Source organism: Alligator mississippiensis, chromosome 4, assembly GCF_030867095.1.
Source record: "Alligator mississippiensis isolate rAllMis1 chromosome 4, rAllMis1, whole genome shotgun sequence".
NCBI lineage: Eukaryota > Metazoa > Chordata > Crocodylia > Alligatoridae > Alligator > Alligator mississippiensis.
In genome coordinates this window covers 77,610,480-77,629,596 of record NC_081827.1, presented here as the reverse complement: position 1 = coordinate 77,629,596, position 19,117 = coordinate 77,610,480, and the positions used below count along the sequence as shown (strand labels likewise).

At 42.1% G+C, this 19,117-nt stretch overlaps 1 protein-coding gene and 1 long non-coding RNA gene across 3 annotated transcripts in view; one reads left to right on the top strand and one right to left on the bottom strand.

Annotated features, from left to right (window-relative positions):
• Positions 1-2,628: 2,628 nt before the first annotated feature.
• Positions 2,629-10,043, bottom strand: LOC109284721 (uncharacterized). Its single transcript, XR_002092288.2, has 2 exons — positions 9,860-10,043; positions 2,629-6,490 (listed from the first exon to the last, which is right to left on the bottom strand). It is a non-coding gene; the product is annotated as an uncharacterized LOC109284721 (long non-coding RNA).
• Positions 10,044-10,235: 192 nt separating this feature from the next.
• The window catches only part of PPP1R12A (protein phosphatase 1 regulatory subunit 12A), a 195,607-nt gene continuing 186,725 nt past the window's right edge, over positions 10,236-19,117 (top strand). For both annotated transcript variants that reach the window (XM_059726121.1, XM_006274960.4), the window contains exon 1: positions 10,236-10,695. In XM_059726121.1, coding sequence (XP_059582104.1) covers positions 10,459-10,695 — 237 coding nt within the window. In that variant the 5' untranslated portion in view covers positions 10,236-10,458. The remainder of the gene's footprint in view (positions 10,696-19,117) is intronic.

The window sequence follows — 19,117 nt, the reverse complement described above, 5'->3', positions numbered from 1 at the left end:
TGACCACTATATTTAAAGCTGATGTTTTAATTCTTTTTGCTCTATATGGATGAGTAGAAATCACATTTTGTTCACATATCCAAAAGTCCAGTGAAACCACTGAAAGGAAAAACTAACCATATGCACATTGTGTTATTAATGAAAATAAATTAATTTAACATATTGGAATGGACAAGTACTCTTGCGTAAAACTAATTATCATTGCATATTTCAGCATAACTGAAGCAATATGGTTATGGGACTTATTTGGGAATGGCTATTTTTACATAGCTTCATGTGAAATCACAAGGCCTGAAATGGGCAACATTATTGGCTGCCTTAATTATTATGATAATGTTGTCATTTATGTTGACATATGGATAAACTGTACAGATGATGTGAGTGCATGGCATGTCATACAGTCTTTCAGCTCATAAAAATACAGCTTGTAGGCAAAGTGGACAATATTACATACTATACAGACCCCCTGAATCCAAACCAAATCTGCTGCTCATCTGAACAGCCTGATTAAGATTTTCACGTATTTCCTCCCCTGGATTTGAAAGAAGTATTGTACCAAAAAAAGTATTAAGACAGATATCTATGCTTTATAGAAGGGGGAGGACATACATCTAAATGTTGAGCCTGGCAGTGACCCCTTACTGTACCCATTTCACATGGAGAATGGACTACCTAGATCAGGATTTGTCTCTCATTTCTGTCTGTCCAGCAGCCAGGGATGTTTTTCTCAAGTGCAATATGTTCAGAATGTAGTGCAAAGGGAACAGCTTGTACACATTTACAGGTGACAATGTCAATACTCCCCCTCAAGTATCTAAACTGTCTTGTAGTTCAATCGTGCACTCGTTAACCTAAGACACAGAATAAAAAGTGTACTGCATAAATACTAAACAGAGGAGAAAAGCAAACTGTAAGAAGTCAAACTGCAGTTATGTAACATATAATATGGCAAAGATAATCCATAAGATTTCTCAATAATGCCCCAGCCAAAAAAAAGAAAACTGTCAAGCAGATTGAACAGTGTAGGATAGTGATAAGATGCCTTCTCTACATGCAGAATTCTTAGCAATGCAGAGAATGAACAGAAATATAGGCACTTCATCAGCAATACATAGTTCAGCCCTGCTCTTAGTGAATTCATTGCCAAACTCTTGTTGACTTCAAAGATAAACGGAATAGGCCAAAAAGACCTATTATGACTTATTATAAAAAAAGACCATGTTATGATAAAGCATATTGTCCTGATTTTTTAAAATATATTACATGCTTTTTTGCTAATCAAAATAACTATTTTTAGTTGAGACCTATACACTGTTGAAACGATGAATAGGCTAAATGCCATTTTAACAGATGGGCATGAATAGAGGCATGCCAGAGAGCCTGTATGTGCATCAAATTTAAATGCTAGTTTATATTCTCATCCAAGAATATCAAAATGGCAATCTGGGTAGAACTCACAATGAATTTGAGGGAACAGGCAATCGCTCTTCTGATTCAGAGCTGCATAATTTATAAATATATGCCTCTGTTGCTATGGAATTTTGATTTTGGGTTTTGATGACTCAGGATTATGCAGCATTAAAAATAACCCTCAACTCAAGCCATGTAGGGTACTGTGGAAGGATTCCCAAAGTTTCTGAGGAAGGGATAGCATCAACCTAAATGTCTGAAAATTTTGCACCCATATTTTTACAAGGTAACCCCAAAAAGTACAAACAACTGGAAGAGATCATAGGAAATAACATCTGTGCTGTTTTTACATAGTTTACCTTATGAACCTAACAGAACTCTACACAGGGAGTTTGTTAATCAGTTTTCATTGTTATTTATAGTTTTTCCCCCATATTAGTAGTATAGGAAATAGATATTTTAAAGAATTAGGAAAATGTGACTGTAAAACAGACAAACAAAAGGTATATTATACATCATATTAGTGATGTCCATCTTAGCATGATTTTTTCCTGGCAAATAAAAACTTTCCATTTTCCTTTTATTAATCCCTGAGCAGAATATTGATAGCAAATAATATGAATATTTAATAAAAAAATTTAACACTAGCCAGTAGTGCAACTTGAGGTGGAAGAGCAGGACACCAGCCCTGGATGCCCTCTTAGAGCAGCAGGCACTAAGGGCCTGGCATTAACAGGCTACTTAGGGCAATAAGATGGCAGCTCCCCAGGGAGCCCATAGTACTGTTAACAACAACCAGGTGGGGCAGACCAATTCACGTTAGTAGCAGATGGGATGTTTAGTCCACAGGGCAGATGGGACTGACCTCTCCCTTCCACACTCCTGCTCTCCAGTGCTTAGCACCTTCTCCCCTTGGCAGGGTTTTGCCCTGAACTAGCACTCTTGGCCCCCACAGGATTTTGCTCAGGGCAAAAAACCTACTACTTAAACCTCTGATGCCAGCTAAGTGATAGTTAAACATATTAGTGTCAAGCTCTCTCCAAATACTCCCTTTTCTCTAAATTGAGTTGGTGGAATTAGCCTTGATATATTAGGGTTTTTCTTTAAAAAGGCCATGACAGACATTGCATTTATCACACAATTAATGTATAATGTGTTAATAGGGCAATAAACTACAACACTCTATACAACTTATGGCACAATAAAATGGTACCCCAGTCACGATAATACATATTTAATGGGTATTGGTTGTAGCCATGTTGGTCTAAGGACATAGGCAGACAAGGTTCTTTGGGTAAATCTGATATCTTTTATTAGACCAACTAAAATAGCTGGAAAAATTCTTCTTTGTAAACTTTTGGGTACAAATACACTTCTTCAGGCTGAGGAAGCATCTTTACTTTTTTTGTGCTCTTCTTGGATGGGATAGAATAGAGGTCAGAGACCAGTATGCAAGAATGCCAGCCAGTGAAAATGCAAATCGAGGCACTCAATGCATGAGAAACAGATTGGGGATGGGGCGAAGGGGAATGTAGACTTGGTGACAAGATGTAGCTGGTAAATAACAGAGAGGTTACCTGGGGTATCAGATGTTAGGCAGGTTATAATGTGTCATAAATCCAATGTCTATATTTAGTTCATGATTTTTTGTACCCATTAGGTTGATGAAGTGAAGTTTGTAGACTTGTCTGCAAAAGGTGTTTTGTAAATTCCCTTTGAGGATTAGAAGTGAGAGATTGGAGAGAGAGTGATTGTCCTGTGAGAAGTGTGCACCCACAGGTAACTGGGTATTCCTGTCTTCGATAGAATTTTCCTTGCTCATTCTGGTACACAGTTGTTGTTTGGTTTCTCCTACATATTTTCCATCAGGTAATTTAGTGCACTGGATGAAATATTTTACATTTCTGGAGGTGCAGCTATAAGATCCAGGAATGGTGAAGGTTCTGTTGTGGGGTATAGTTATTGTGGGGAAGGTGGAGATATGTTGGCAGGTTTTACATTTCTTGTCATGACATGGTCTGGATCCATTCGGTATGTTTTGGGCCATAGGAAGTTTGCTTCTGGTGATAAGGTTAGTGAGGTTTGGTGCTTGTTTAAAGGCTAGGATGGGTGGTTCTGGCAAGATCTTTTTATGAATTGGGTCTTCTTCTAGTATGGGTTGTAATTGTTTGAGGATTTTCTGTATAGGTTCCAGGGAGGGATGATACGTCTGTGTGTGACTCATGGGGATTTTCCTTCTGTAGTGCAGCAATTCTTTACATGGTATCCAGGTGGCTCTTTCAAAAGTGTGATATATCTCCCTGGAGGAGTGTCCTTGTTGAGTGAAAGCCCTTTTGAAATTTGTGAGGTGATGATCCTGGGTGTTCTCCTCAGTGAAAATGTGGTGGTATCAGAGGGCTTGGCTGTATATTACAGCTTTCTTGGTGTGTCTAGGGTGATTGCTGGTTTTGTGCAGATATGTATATTGGTCCCTGGGTTTCTTATATATGGTGGTTTGTAGCTTACCATTCTGGATAGTGATCATAGTGTCTAAAAAGGAAATGCTGGTGTTGGAGTATCCAAGAGAGAGTCTGATGGAGGGGTGATGATTATTGAATTTCTTATGGAAACCAATAAAAGATTATAGGTTTTCAGTCCAAATGATGAAAATGTCATTGATATATCTTAAGTATAGCAAGGGCTTGATGGTGCAGTCCTTGAGGGATTCTTCTTCAAGGTGGCTTAAAAAGGTTGGCATATTGAGGGGCCATTTTGTGCCCATAGCTGTGCCCATGGTCTGGTGGAAGTGTTGGTCCTTGAAAGTGAAGTTGTTGTATATGAGGATGAAGTGTATAAGATCAGTAATATCTTCAGGTCTGTACTTGGAGTTCTAATCTTGCTCTTGTAGATATGCAAGGCAGGTATATAAGCTGATAACATCTATGGTGGCTAGAAGGGTGTTGCTGGGAAGGTGGTCTGTGTTTTTAAGTTTTCATGGAAAGTCTGTTATGTCTTGGACAAAACTCACTCTTTGGGTGACAAGAGGTTTTAGGATTGATTCAATGAAACTTGATATTTCCTCAGCTAGGGTTCCATAGTTGGATATGATAAGTCTGCCAGGGTTTCCTTGTTCATGGATTTTAGGAAGCATGGAAAAAGTCCCTGAGTTGGGTAGCAGTGGGAATCAAGTTCTATGGTTTTTGTTGTAGTTCACATGGTAACGATTTGATGGTAGTTTCGAGTTTTAAGGTGAAAAGGGGAGTAGGATCTTCCTCTAGCTTTCTGTAGTAGGTGGTATCACAGAGTTGTTTGCTGGCTTCTTTTATGTAGTCTTCATGGTTAAGGAAAACTATAGCTCCTCCTTTATCTGCTGGTTTTATTACTACTTGGTGGTTTGATCTTAGAGATTCTGTGGACCTTCTGTTTGAGAGGGAGAGGTTGTTATGGTGGTGTGTGTTGTTGATTATTTCATTGTTCATTCTTTCCCTAAAGCAGTCAATATAGTGGTCAAGGCATGAACGACTGGTGCCTCCCACGACTGGAGGGGCACCATGGTGGTGAGCGGTGAACAGGGACTGTCTGCAGCCTCTGCCTGCACTGTAGGTGGGAGGTGACTGGGAACCGCCTGCAGCCACCATGTGTGCTATCAGCGGCAGTGGGCGAGGACCGCCCGCAGCTGCTGGAGGCCGGGCGGGGGGGATAGCGACCGCCCACAGAAGCCGGCAGCAGCTTCAGCAGTAGCCAATCTCAGGGGGTGCATGTTTTCCTCTATGCCCCCCTACGTGTCACCTATGGGTCAAGGTTAGAATTTCACCCCGTGAAATGTCCAATCTGATTTTTTGGGGTGCTGATCTTTTCCTCAGTGTTGTCAAAGGATGAAATGTTGTTGGAAGTGGATTCATTTTGGCTGCTGAAATATTCCTTGAGGCAGAGGTGTTGGAAGAATTCTTCTAGTTCTCCACATTACAGTATTTTATTAGGGTATTTTTCCAGACAAAAATTCAGGCCTTTAGACGGGACAGATTTTTCAGCTGTGGTAAGTGTGCATGGAGAGATTGATAATATTTGAGGATTGGTGGCTTCTTTCAGTTTCATCGAGTTTGAGGTTGGAATGTTGTAAGGTGTTGATGTTGTGTCTGATGGTTGTTTGTGGTTGGGAAAGTTGGTCCTGAATTTTTCTCTTCTAAGTTGTTGCAGCATGTGTTGATTTCCTCCTTAAGTTGATCTCTTTTGGAGTAGGTTAGGTGAAGAAGATGATTTCTAAGTGTCTCTGAAGTTTTCCTGCATAGTTGTGAAGCATATTTAGAGTTGTGTGTAGTAGTCAGAGGACTGTTGATGTTTAGTCCTCTGGGAAGGATGTTGCGGTTCTTGCATATTTAATGGTATTTATTTGTAGCAGGCTTGTATTTTGTGTATCCCCAACTCAGGGCTGTTCTGTGGTGGATCTGGATGGCCAGCTGAGTGCTAGGATCAGGCATGGGGCAGCCCTAGGGTCTGGGTCACAGCTGACCCCTGCCCAAACCCCATGATCAGGCTGGGGACAGCCCCAGGTCCCAAAATGGGATCCGGAACTGTCCTGTGCCCAATCCTGACACTTAAGTAACTCAGGTGAGCTTTATGCCAAATTCTAATATTCAGCTGAGCATCACGATTAGGCACCGGACAGGCCCAGGGTCTGGGACAGAGTGATCCTTTGCCCAATCCCCAGGATCAGGCTGGAGGAAGCTCCAGGTCCAGGTTCTGTGAATTTGGTTCCAACAGTTGCACAACTTTAAGTCCTACCCCAAACATCACATGTCCTGCCATGCCCATCTGGTATAGCATAATGCATGATTTTTTTGATGGGGCACAAAACTTCTCAGATCCCAGTCATGTCAATGTATTAATATCTGCTAGGGACCATAGAAGAGGAGTACTAAGATTAAGTTACCAATAACCACAAGATGCTTGATGCTTTTCAGATAAAGTTTGCTCTGATGAACTTAGCAGTAAAGGTTCTTCAAGCTGAATATTTTGGGTGGTGTGAAAGCTTCATCTGTGCACTTCATGGGATGAAAGCCTCCATTAATTAGCTTTGGACTAAGTCCCTTGATTGCAATGGCTTTTTTGTAAAATTAAAAAAAAGACAAAGCATGGTGATAACATTCTAGATGCTAAGTCATATTTGTTACCTTCCACTTGATGAAGTAAACAATTGCTGCCTATCACTGAACAAACTAAAAACATTCCATGCAAGCAAAGGCACCAATTCTGCAAGTGCTTACATGGTTATCTTAATACAGTAATAGGCCTGTTGGCATCAGGTTCAATTAAACTACCCATTTATATAAAGTTACTCATATGTATAAGTATTTGTAAGATCAGGGCTATTGATAGCAAAACCTCAGAGCCAGGGAGCACTGCCATCTAAAATCTGCCTTGTTTTCTATTTGCCCTCTTTACTTTGTCTGATTTTGGTGTAGTTGCATATGAAATATTCTGCTGCTAAATTTCAGGCCAGAAGTTTTCTCTCTCCTTTTTTTTGTTTTATTTTTACTGTTTATATATAAAGAAATCACTGATTTTCATTTAGATTATCCAACTTTTGCTTCCTCATCCCATGTTTAAAATGACCTCAGTAATGCTAAGGCTGAATAACTTTCCAAACTAATGGACTGTGTGACAGTCAGATGTGCCAATATAACATAACACCTTAGGTAACCATTAAGGTTTTGTGAGAGAGCATAAACTGGCTGAAGGTAAGGCTTGTACTACTTCTTAACATCCACTGAAGAGGTAGAGTGTTATTTCCAATGTTCTAAGAGACTTAAGGGTCTCAATGAATACTGGAGACTTTTCCCTTTACTTCTAATTTTCATGTTTTTTGGATCAGAGGCATGTTTTCCTGCAACTCTTACCATTAAACAATGTCTTCTATGCTTGTATGTGCTAATTCTTAATTCCCGATATTCTACATACTTATTTATGTATTTTATATTTTGATCTCTCCTTGTAGTATTATTCTTTGCTCAGACAAAAATATATTTTTAATGCAGTCTATGTATCAACTGAAGAATCTGTATATTTGGCTTCTCTTTAATGGCATTCTGCATATACATAACATGCAAACATAAAGATGTTCAAGAAAAATCAGTAATTTGAAGTTTTTAACCCGAAGCGCCCTCAAATGAAATACCAATGCTTTGCTAAGGTAGAAGGCAGGGCAAGGTAGCACCTTAGCTAGAATTCCAGCACTTTGGCATAGACTCAATTAATTGAGTCTGCTGGAGTGTGGCAATTGCTTCACTCCAGCAACCTCCTGCATCTTGTGTATCAGTGCCCCTGCACTTAAAAATGGTGTCAAGGGTGCCTGAACTACAGCTCCTCGAAAGAGCTTTAGTTCAAGCGCTCCCACCACCATTTTTAACTGCAGGGATGTTGATACAGGAGAGGTAGCAACTCTTTAATTAGAGCAGCTCTAATTAAAATGCTGCCCCCCACACCTCCAGAGCATGTGTAAAAGTGCCCTTAGAGACTAACTGATTCCGAGATGTATAAGCTTTCATAGATGACAACCTTTGGGCACTCTGAAGACACAGCAACTAAAATCACTGGTTACTCTTGACAGACTTTGTGATCATATTTATAAAGTTTTATATGAATATACAAATACAGTTATCCAGTCTTGTTTTCTGATCTTGTTTGCTTACGTAAGCAAAAGAGAGGTAGGTATTTTTAGGACAAATTTAGTTCTTTTCAAAGGGCAAACATGACCATCAAAATAGAGCTTCAGTGGGCGCATCTACACGAGACACTATGTCGGTGTACCAATAAGCTACATTGCCATAGCTCGTTCCTAAGGAGATGTAGCGTTGGTGGGCTTAAGCAAGTAATAAATGACTGTGCAGCGCACACGTAGATGTACTCAGTGAGACTTAAGCACATAATTTGTGTACACAGGTGGATTTCCCTCTCTGTGTTTGGGTAGAATGCTCTAACAGTGGTGCTCAAGCTTTTTTTTCTTTCAGGCCAAATGAATGGCACGGAGCCCATCCATAGGCCAGTCCATGGAGTCAGCACCTAGAATTATAGCGTGTCAAAGCAGCCTCTGTACTCCTGTACAGGCACCCTAAGGTGCTACCTTACTCTGCCTTCTACCTTAGCAAAGTATTGGTATATACCATCTGAGGTGCTGTGCACCTGAATCTTGCCTTGCACTGCCTGACCAGGCCTGTGTGTTCCGATCTTGCCTTGCGCCTCCCAGATCAAGACCCATTAGTCTGGATCCCACCTTGTGCTGCCCTGCCCCATGTGCCCAGTCTAGAAGTTTAGCAGCATGAATGACTGGTGCCTCCCACGACTGGGGTGGCACCATGGCATTGAGCAGGGACTGCCTGCAACTGCTGCCAGCAGTGTTGGCAGCGGCAAGCCGTGAGCAGGGACTGCCTGCAGGCACCTCTGGCTGTGGGTGGCAGGGCGGGGAGGGTTGGCAAGCAGCGAGTGTGGACTGCCTGCAGCTATTGCCAGCTACGTTGGCAGTGGGGGCAGGTGTGGGCAGTAACTGTCTGCAGAAGCCAGTGGCAGCTTTGGCAGTGGCCAATCTCGGCGGGGAAAACGTGCCCCCCCCCCATGTTTGGCAACATGAGGTGGGGGGGATGGCAATTAATGCTGCCACTGCCAAATTTTCAGACCCATGGAGAGTACTGTGGACATGGGTCATGGAGGACATGGCTCTGCAGATTGTATATGATCCATGGGCTAGGGGCTGAGCACTACAGCTTTAAAAGGCCACTTAACTTTGGCCCCTATTGTTACTGATGCTTCTGGAAAAGGCCCAATCATGTCAAGTGAGTGACATGAAGATAGGAGTACGGCCCACTAGGGCTGAGGAAGCCGTGCTCTTCTGCTTAGACACTTGCATATCTTTGCTGTCCTTACTCTGTAGTGCCAGTCTCCTTCTCTGCCCATCTCCGGTGTGAAGCCAAGGCGTTGACTGTTCATTAGACACCCTCTAACACCCCCAGTCAGGCTCAAGGTCAGGCACTCCTATTACTGGTGAAACACGTTGGGTGTCTACACGGTCATTAATGCACCTTAGATACTGCACATTTAGTTTAGTACTTCCTTCATAAAGTACCAACTAAACACGCAGTAGGTAGAGTTACCGTGCAGTAGCGCTGGTGCACACTTAGTGACGCTTCCTGAGCACTAGCCTAATAACACTGCGCAGGAGCCTACTAGCACGGTTTGTGCTGTGACACACTACTGCACAGTCTTATTAGGCCAATGCACGGTCTGCGTCTTGTCTCTTGTGGACGCCCCCAGTGAAATGCTATGTGCCCTGCCAGCTCCAAGCCTTGCAGTGCTTCCTGCCGGGTTTCGGAGCCTTGCCTGGGCGGGGTGTTGTGAGGGGGCCGCGGCGCTGTAACACACCCCGAGGGCTCCTGGTGAGGGGCGCTGGGGCTGAGGTCAAGACACGGACGGGCCTTACTTCCAGACATGGAAACAGCTGGACATCGGCTCGGCCTTCTACCCGGCCGGCAGCGAGGGAGCGGGCTCCCGCATCAGGTTAAAGGCTGAGCGCGGCCCCCGCGGTTCACTCGCCCCGGCCACTGAGAGCACGGCCAAGCACGACGCACCGTCCAGCCACTGTCGCAACGTCCCGCCCACTACCCTCAGCCCGCGCTGTTCGAAGCCCCGCCCACTGCCCTTTCGCCCGCGCCACTCGAAACCCCGCCCACCGCCCCTGCTGCGGCGCCGCTCCCAGCCCCGCCCACTGCCCCCCCTCCACTCCTCCTTGTTCGAAGCCCCGCCTACTCCGTTCACCGCAGGCGGAGCGGATATCGCCGTACTCGAAGAACCTACTCTTCCGCTTCGGATCTGCTCGGTCTCGCGAGATTATGCTAACGGTGCCGGTTGCCGCTGCGGCCCCTCCCCCCATCCTCTCCCTACTGGCTGGCTGAGCGAGCGAACGCGGCGCGGGGCGGGTAGCCGGGCTGGCCGCGGTGCCGTGTGGGATACAGGCGGGACCCGGGCGGCGGCGAGGTGCGGAGCGCAGCGCAGCGCGCAGGGGCCGGGCGGGAGCGGGGCATGAAGATGGCGGACGCCAAGCAGAAGCGGAACGAGCAGCTGAAGCGCTGGATCGGCTCCGAGACGGACCTGGAGCCGCCCGTGGTCAAGCGCAAGAAGACCAAGGTGAAGTTCGACGACGGCGCCGTCTTCCTGGCCGCCTGCTCCAGCGGGGACACGGAGGAGGTGCTGCGGCTGCTGGAGCGCGGCGCCGACATCAACTACGCCAATGTGGACGGGCTCACGGCGCTGCACCAGGTCCGGGCTCGGGGAGCGGCCGGCCGGCCCGGGCCGGGGGGAGGGCCCTGGGAGCGGGGGTCTGGGGAAGCGGCTGCCTGGGGCGGGCAGGTCGGGAGGGCTGGCGGAGAAGAGGAGAAGGAGGCAGAAAATGTCCCCTGTGCTGGGGGTCACTCCTGTCCGCTGCCTCAAGGGTTTGGGTGGTCTCTGCCCCTCGGTCGCGTTTCCTGCCCCCCCCCCATCTCGCTGTACTTTAGAGCCTTAAACCTGCGTGTGTATTTGTGTGTATGTGTGTGCCTGTGTGTAGGCAGCTCATCTCTCTCTGTCTGGTTTCTAGGGAGAACCAGTGTTTTGTTCCTAATATAGAAACGTGTGTCAGTTGCCGGTGGCCCTCACCGGTTTCTTCCGCAGTGTGGTGGGAGCCTAGCTCCAGAGCCCTGCCAGGCTTTTACAGTCTGTGGATTGCTCTCCTCTTCCCAGACCCACAGAAAGCTGCAAAAAAAATAGGGCCCCCCTGGCTTTGTTCTTGGGGCTTTGGCAACGGGATGGACCTTTGGGTCAGGGTTGGGGTCAGGGCAGGGGGTGGAGGGGGACGGCAAGGAAACGGGCTGTGAAGTTTCGTCAAAATGGATGCTTTGTGCATGGTAAAGTTTTATAGCAGTGCGATTGGAATCTCCAAACGTTAGCCAAATAAGGCAAGACTGTGGCAATCCGGAGATAATGCGGGTTTGCCTGAATAGTTTTCGTTTTCTCTGAGCGGGCCAAAAGCTCAGGCAACATCTTAAGTTCACCGAATGTCAGGAAAGCAAGAATAATCTCTTTGACAGGTTCGCTTTTTTGGGGGGGGGGTTGTTTTGTAAGTTTGGATGTTGCGGTTCAGGAGTTCTCCAAACGCTTGGTCATAATCGCTCGTTTGATCTGGTAGAAATCCTCCCCTGATGCACTGTTTAGAAGCAGTGTGGTGACAGTGTCTGGTTGTAAAAACAAACTTGACATAAAAATAAGTATGATGAATGTCTCCTTGTTTAGCATCATAATTAAAGTACCCTGTTAGATAACTGGTTTTTATACTATGCTCTAATGCACTGTTTAATTCTTTGGTTTCAGTGTAAAAGCTGTCAGTTGCTCTTCTGTTGAGTCATTAGTCCTGTCAGGGAATTGGTATAACTTCTAGTTGTAAAAATAACCAAAAGAATGAAATTTAATGTGTATATGCGGTTAAAAAAAAAAGCAACGTATTAACCATTGGACAGTATATTTTCTTATAATCTGCCATTGTACAATGAAGTAGTATATTAAAGCCTAGTTTTACCACTCCAGCTATTTATTTCTGTTTGTACCACAGAGAACTGCCTCTACTAGTTAAGCCATATCTTATTTGGTTAGATGTTAATATGTAAGCAGTTGCTTTCAGGTCCAGAATCTATCGAACCCTTAACGATGCAAAGAAAAGAATGGTGTATGGTTTGTTTTGTTATTGGTAGAAGAACAAATTTATGAGAATTCCTGTTTTTGGCAAGCTGGAACCTTCTTAAAAAGTGGAGGAGTCTCTGTCACTTCTACAATACTGTAATATAACACTTACCACTTTTTTTGATGTCACTCCACCTTTCTTCTGTTGACCTTTCGCCCCTCCAAATGGTGAACTGGCTGCAGGAAGCAGGAGGTCAGTGTAACTGCAGAACTCTTTTGCTTGAACTCCTGTTTGCCTCACTCATCAGTTAAGTTGCAGTGATGCTACAGTAAAATGGTGTTGAGTCTTCTGTCAGCAAACATCTAGTTAAAAAGCAAACTGGAGAATTTTAATTCTGAACTGGCAGTTTTCTTTATGTAGCCGAATAAATTTATGTTCCCTGAATGTTTGTTGGATTCATAATGTCTCCTTAACTGACACACAGCCTTCATTTTAGTAAAATTTTCTCTCCTGTTACACAGCACCTCTCTAAATTAAAAATGATAAAATATTAGGTACCACACTGAGTTAGGGAAAACCCATCCATTACCAGAGCTGTCTGTGTGTGACAGATAGCCATGCCTACTCAAGGATAACTTCTGAAAAAACTTCCTGCTCTTGTAAATCTTCCTTTGACTTTAATTAGCATCAACAATGTTGTGAAAGACCCTTTGTAGTGGGTCTGCCATGTCACCCTCACTGAAGTGCTGTCAGTTAGTTTAGATTGGTTTACTCATATGAAACAACAGTTCCTGTCTGTTTTCTAAACTGAGGTGACTCCCTCCCACTTTTGGACCACTTTTCATCTTTCCCATTATGCCCCATCCTTTTTTTCTCATCAGCAGCATTAATTACAATTATTTTTTTAGATTTATATTCTGTTCTACCCAGGAAGCATTGAAATGGCTTTTCTTGCTCAGAAAGGTTCAAAGCCTAGCTCTAATCTCAAATGCCTGCTGTGATATATGGTTTAGTGTTGTAGAACAGGAACATAATCCATCTCTTGTAATTCCTTGTTAACTAGATATGAAGCAGAATAGGTGAATGGTTTTCTTGTCTTTGAAAACCTGGTGATTGGTGACATTTCATAGGCAGTTCAAGTCCCAAATATTTCAGTTAACTTGAGCTTCAGTTACCAGCGTGGCAGTGAGCTGTATTACTTGCAGCCATTGGGTCTCCCCATTAGTCAGTTTGTTCTAAGAGCTAAACTAGTAATTAAAGTACAAATACCTAGCTTGGTAGTATAAAAAGCTTGTAAGACAAACTGGCACGTGTGGGTTTCTGTCCTTCCTGTGTAAGAAGAAAAAAAAATAATGTGCTTTCTGAGTATGCTTTATAAAGGCCATGAAGTACTGCAGACTACTTTCTGAGATGAATAATCTGCAAGTGCCTCTCTCTTCCCCCGTGCCACCTACATGCTTTCATTTTACCATGATTTGACACTCCTGTTAATAGTTGATTTTCATTTTATACTATGATTTGCAGAAGTAGGTGCTTGTTAAGTGCACTTCTTAGAGGATGCAGCAGTTAAAATTACTTGCAGAATATTCTTATCATCTAGTACTCCAAAAAAAATCACCAAAGATTGTAGTACATTAAAAACCAAAAATTCTTTAGTCTTGTCCAGGTTAGAACAGATCCTGATGGTCTCTTCTGGGCTTAAGGTCTTTTGACTCTGAAGTCTATTTTTTTTTTTTTTTCTTTACTGGGAAGGTCATAGTACGTTTTGTTATGCTGTATTGGGGCTTCATCACTTGAAAATGGCTGTAAATTAGCAATTGTTTTTAGTGTATATTGCCAGGAACTACCAAACTTATTTATTTTTAAATTCTCGGTCTCAAATTGATATTTATTTATTTAAACAGTAAGATTCCATTAACTCAGTGGAAGTTGTAAAAGCCAGTTATTCTCTTATTTCTGTATTACTTTATAGTTGTCAAATGAATACATTTAATATATGGATTGTGTAGAGTATTTGTTTTTGTCATAATCTATCTTGCCAATTTTGTGCAGCATGGAATAAAAGGAAAACAAGCTGGAGTTGATACATGATGGCATGTGCTCCTTGCTAGAATACAATCTCTGGGGAAGTGGAAACAGGCAATATATAAGATTCTGTGCTACCACTTGCAATAAATCATGGATTCTCATTGCAGACTATTGCTTAGAGTCAGTTTAGGGACTTGAACAACTTACATGAGTTCTTGCCTAGAAGTATTGTCTTTCAAGTTTTTACAAGCAACCATTTCCAGAAAACTTAGAACCTTATTATTTATTGTTTGCTTGTTTGTTTGGTCTGTCCCATCTTAAATTCTGGGGAATATACTGTCACATCTTGAAGCATGGGTTTATTTCTACAGGTCTGAATAGTGACTCTTATCAGTATAGACTTTTTTATTTGGGCTCATCTGGGTAGTATTTGTGAAGTGCTCTATGAGTTCTGTTTTTTCTGTACTAATAAGGTATGGGAAAATATTTGAATATTAGCTGGCTGTGTATACTGGGCAAAACAACATGGGTGCATAGTTGTGCACTTCATATGTAGGTGTGGGCTGGCTTCAGTTTTACTTTTCTGTGAACTCCTTTTCCTATATAAATCCATCTATGGTAAAGGTCAGTGAAGCTAAACAGATTTTCAATGGCAGAGGAAAGGGGAGAAAATTCATATCATAACTTCGCTGTTTGTTTTGCTAATATACAGTATTGGGCTATCAGCACTAATTAAAAGGCCAAATAATACAAGTTATTCACCAGAGAATTGTATAGTAATTTCTCATTCTTGCTGATGGACAGCTGACTGGGCAGCCTTGGAGATTTCTTGAGTACGCAGTTTATCTTAGCGTTTACCAGTCTCTGAGGTGATTATTTTGGGCTCAGTTTGTAAAGCCTTAATTTCTTTCCTTACCTGCATATATATGTTTGCCATAAGTGTTCCATCACTTTTACTTGTGTGTGGTCATAAGATGAAACATCTTTCAGTAGTATGGGTGATAATGTCCCTGAAAGAGCTGGAACAGTGAAAAAGAGCTATTAAAAAACAAACAAACAAACCCCCAAACCCAAGCACACTGTGTTTCTACTGATAACAGTGCTCAGAACACAGTTGCAAGGCTGTCTTTAAAACCCCTTGCAGGTCCTGGGATAAGTATGTATCTGTGGCCAGAGACGGGCTGGGTAGGCTGCAGCTTAGTTGCTTTAACTGTTTACATTACACTACAGATCACAGAGCATCCTGGAATCAGGAAAAGGGATCAGTGGACCCCCTGTTCTGTGATTTCTGCTTTGCTTTTTAGAGGAAGAGCATAATCTTGCCACTTACGCCAAATCTAGCGTTATTTTTTTTCAAGCCTAATGTCACGCTTACCACAAACATGCTAGTTGTTAGCATAGAAATCTGCATTTTGATTTTGTTTTTTAAACTGATGCATTTTTTTTTGCTTGCAAAAATGTTTCGGGTAACATCGTATCATTAGACATGAGAGTTTTAAAAATCTGTTATAGGGCCATGAATAGTGACCATTCCTCTTACCAAGTTGCACGGTGAAATTAGGAAGACTAGTTCTGTGTTGGGGCTTTTTAAACTTCATGCACTTTTGTTAAAAAGCCCCTCGAGTAATAGTATGGAAGTCAATGCTTTTGTAAAAGCTTGTTCTGTCCCAAGAAATGGGAATCTAATAACATTGTATTTCAGTGTAACCAAGTTTGGATTCCTGCAGTAATTTGTGGGTTTGGGGGCTTCTGTACTCAATCTGAACCCTCCATTAGTAAACACTTGTTTATTGTAGGCTTTTGGGTGCAAGAGATCTTTATTTTCTATTCAGTATTTGAATGTGTGCACATTTTAAAACAGAATTACTATACATACTACACCTCTTCAGAATTGTTTTGGCTTCTTTGTGGTTGGTGAGGATTACCTGTGTGCCTTTCTTTGAGTGTATAGTCATACTGCTTTCCCTGCTGGGTAGCTGTTGTAGTGCACAAATGCAACAGCTGAACTGAGACAACCTTGGGGAAACTCATGTTCTACAAAAAGGTAGCAGTAATTTTGAGAAGGTATTTCTTCTCGGATCAAAGTAGCATTTCCACCTATTATGTGGTGATAGTTGCATAACAAATACAAAATGTAAGGCCCAACTTTGAGCGACCATTTCTGTTCTTTAGTTGTTGCAAATGTTACCCTGATAATAGCCTTTCTTGATTTGGTACAGTAACATTTATAAACTTTATTGGCACAAAAACATTTATTTTCATATTTAAATATTCCATATTTATTTTCAAAAACAAAACTGTAAATTCTGACACGTGGTTGATCTTGGTTGGATTAAATTTTTTGTAACCTTCTGTTCTCTTAGAGGGAATGCTACATAAGTGCTTTGTAAGCTGTTTTTGGAGCATTATGTGTAGAAAGGGGTAAACATAATCCAGGAACTTAATGGATGCCTGGATCAAAAACTGTAATTTAATGTGTTTTGAAACAATTTCACTGCTGTTTACTGAAATGGTATGATCATTTAGATGGTAAACTTAGGCTGGAGACCATGAGGCGGAGCCCTAGCTGATGTAAACCAAGCACAGGTCACAAACCTATGACTTAACTCCTTCGACTGAGGCTTTAAGTATGCACATTAGGCTCAACTAGGGACTTAGATTTTGACAAACTTTTTGACTGATCAGCTCTTTACTAGCTTGGCACCTGTAACATCTATTCCACTTACCAGTTTTGTCTTGCTGACATAAATAATTTGCAATTCTCAAAAATGTCAGAAAGCTTAGAACAAATTTGCTTTACTGACCCACTCCTTTCAGAGGCTTGCAATTGACTATTTCCAGAAAAAAATGTATGCTTGCTTGCTTGCTTAATTGTGCATTTTCATTTAAATTAACCTTGGGAGCTAGTTATTTATACCAGAAAACCTCGAGTTTTAGAAATGGCACTGATGATCAATTTAAAAGTGCATACTGGATATACAGTATTATTGAGATATTTGCAGAACTAAAACAAAAACGGTAAACCAAATGGTATTCCATTTCAGTAGCTTGCTCTGATGGAAGTCAGTTAACATACAGAAGTGTGTCCAAAAAAAATCCTTTTTGTAGATGTTACTAACAGGCATCACATGCAGGTGATGAATTTCATATTGTATACATGTGTTTGCAATTCCTACTAGTTTCTCTTCTTCATTCATCTGAAAAAAAAGTAAATGGATACTTAAAAACCAATCTTCAGGGTTGTATAGCTAGTTGTAAGCAGTGCATGGCCTGATACTATCAGATGGGTGGAGACATTCCAAGCTGTCATGCATTGTTATATGCATTCCTGAAATGACAGTCAGTGGAAACCGTGGCATGAGTGGAGGCATTCTTCAGCTGTCCTCTTCCTGGTAGTTTAAGTGTACTAAGAGGGCAGTGTGGCATAAATATGTTCAGGAAACTTAGAATATTTAATTATGAACTGTCTGACTTCCAAAGTTTCAAATTTGGGTCCTACAGATTTGTCAAGTTACCACTTGCTGAAGTAACTAATGTCTCAAAATCCATTAAATGTGAAATATAGCTACTGTGTGTATATAATATATAATACATATATATTTAAATGTTTAATCTTCAATTTCTGATTACCTGAATCAGAGTCCAGGAAATGTGTTTAAATGTCTTTGTCATGATTCTGTTTCCATTTAGCATCCCGCACCTCTAAAGCAGGGCTTGTCAACCTTTTTTGATCATTGTACCTCCAGGCGGCCAGACTCAGAGCAGTGTACCCCTGGGCACCGAGATGTTGTGGGCTGGCATGGAGCTGGATACCAAGCGGGGGTGGGGGGCGCATGTCCAGCAAGCTTGGTGGCACCTGCGCGGCAGCACGGGACCATGTGTGGTGGTGCTCCATCCCTGCCTGCCTGCATGTTTCTCCTAGGGCCTTCTCGGGTACCCCCAGTTGACAACCCCTGCTCTAAAGCATTATCAGCTTTATATAGCTTTCAAAATCACAGAAGAGGTAAATACTCTCTGGGTAAATACCAGATGTATTTGTTAAATAGGTTGAGACCTCAGAGACAAAATAATACAAAATTGACTGGCCTCAAATTGAGACAGTGTTTTATACTACAATATCCTTGTGCATGCCTGAAAAGGACTACATAGGAGAGTATCTGAAACACATTTACAGCGGGGTTCAAACAGGAAAGTAAAGATATCTTTACACTTTCTAGTCAAAAGCAAGTGGGGGGGGGGGTTCTTTCCTTTTTATAAAAAATTCTTTATCTTCAGGACTAACTGGACTAAAATTCAAATGAGTCGTCCTCCTGCTTGGCCCTTGTTGTAGGGGAGCATTAAGCCAGTCAGGGGTCTGAAGTATCGACAGGAGAAGCCAAAGATAGTCTTGTGGCCAAACAGTCTACATGGAAATTTGTTGGGGACTTTCAGCCAAACTCACTCTCTGTGGAATAGTTCTGGTTTTTGATTTGGGTTATGAAGTGTAAACTTCCCTCTTCTTCCCATGACCTTGCCTAGACCCATGGCACCTTAGAACTTTAGCATGACACCAGAAATCATGATGAATAAAAATGTGCTCAAGTTACTTTATTTACCTGTTGCTGGGTTTTTCTCATTTTCAAATCCTATATCATGGCCTTGTTTAATTAGTACTAGCGGAAGGACCCGTTTTTTGCCTGGGTCGTCATTTTTGAAATTGCATGTTTTTTTTATTTTCAAAGAACTTAATACAACATATTTAGGTAAAAAATATTGTTTATTTTTAAAAAGCATAGTACAACACATGTAAAGTTTAATATTTAATGTGGAGTGATATTTCAAATGGCATCTAAAGGAATGATCTTTATTGTAGAACTTTGTAAGCAATGTTTGCGGCGTTTCCTGTTGGCACCAGTATATATATATAACCCTCTTCGACTACCAGTGAGAAAGGCATTGTTCCCTTAAATAGTCACTGGAAGCCCCACAAAGGGTCAAGTGACAAGTAACTTGCCTATAATT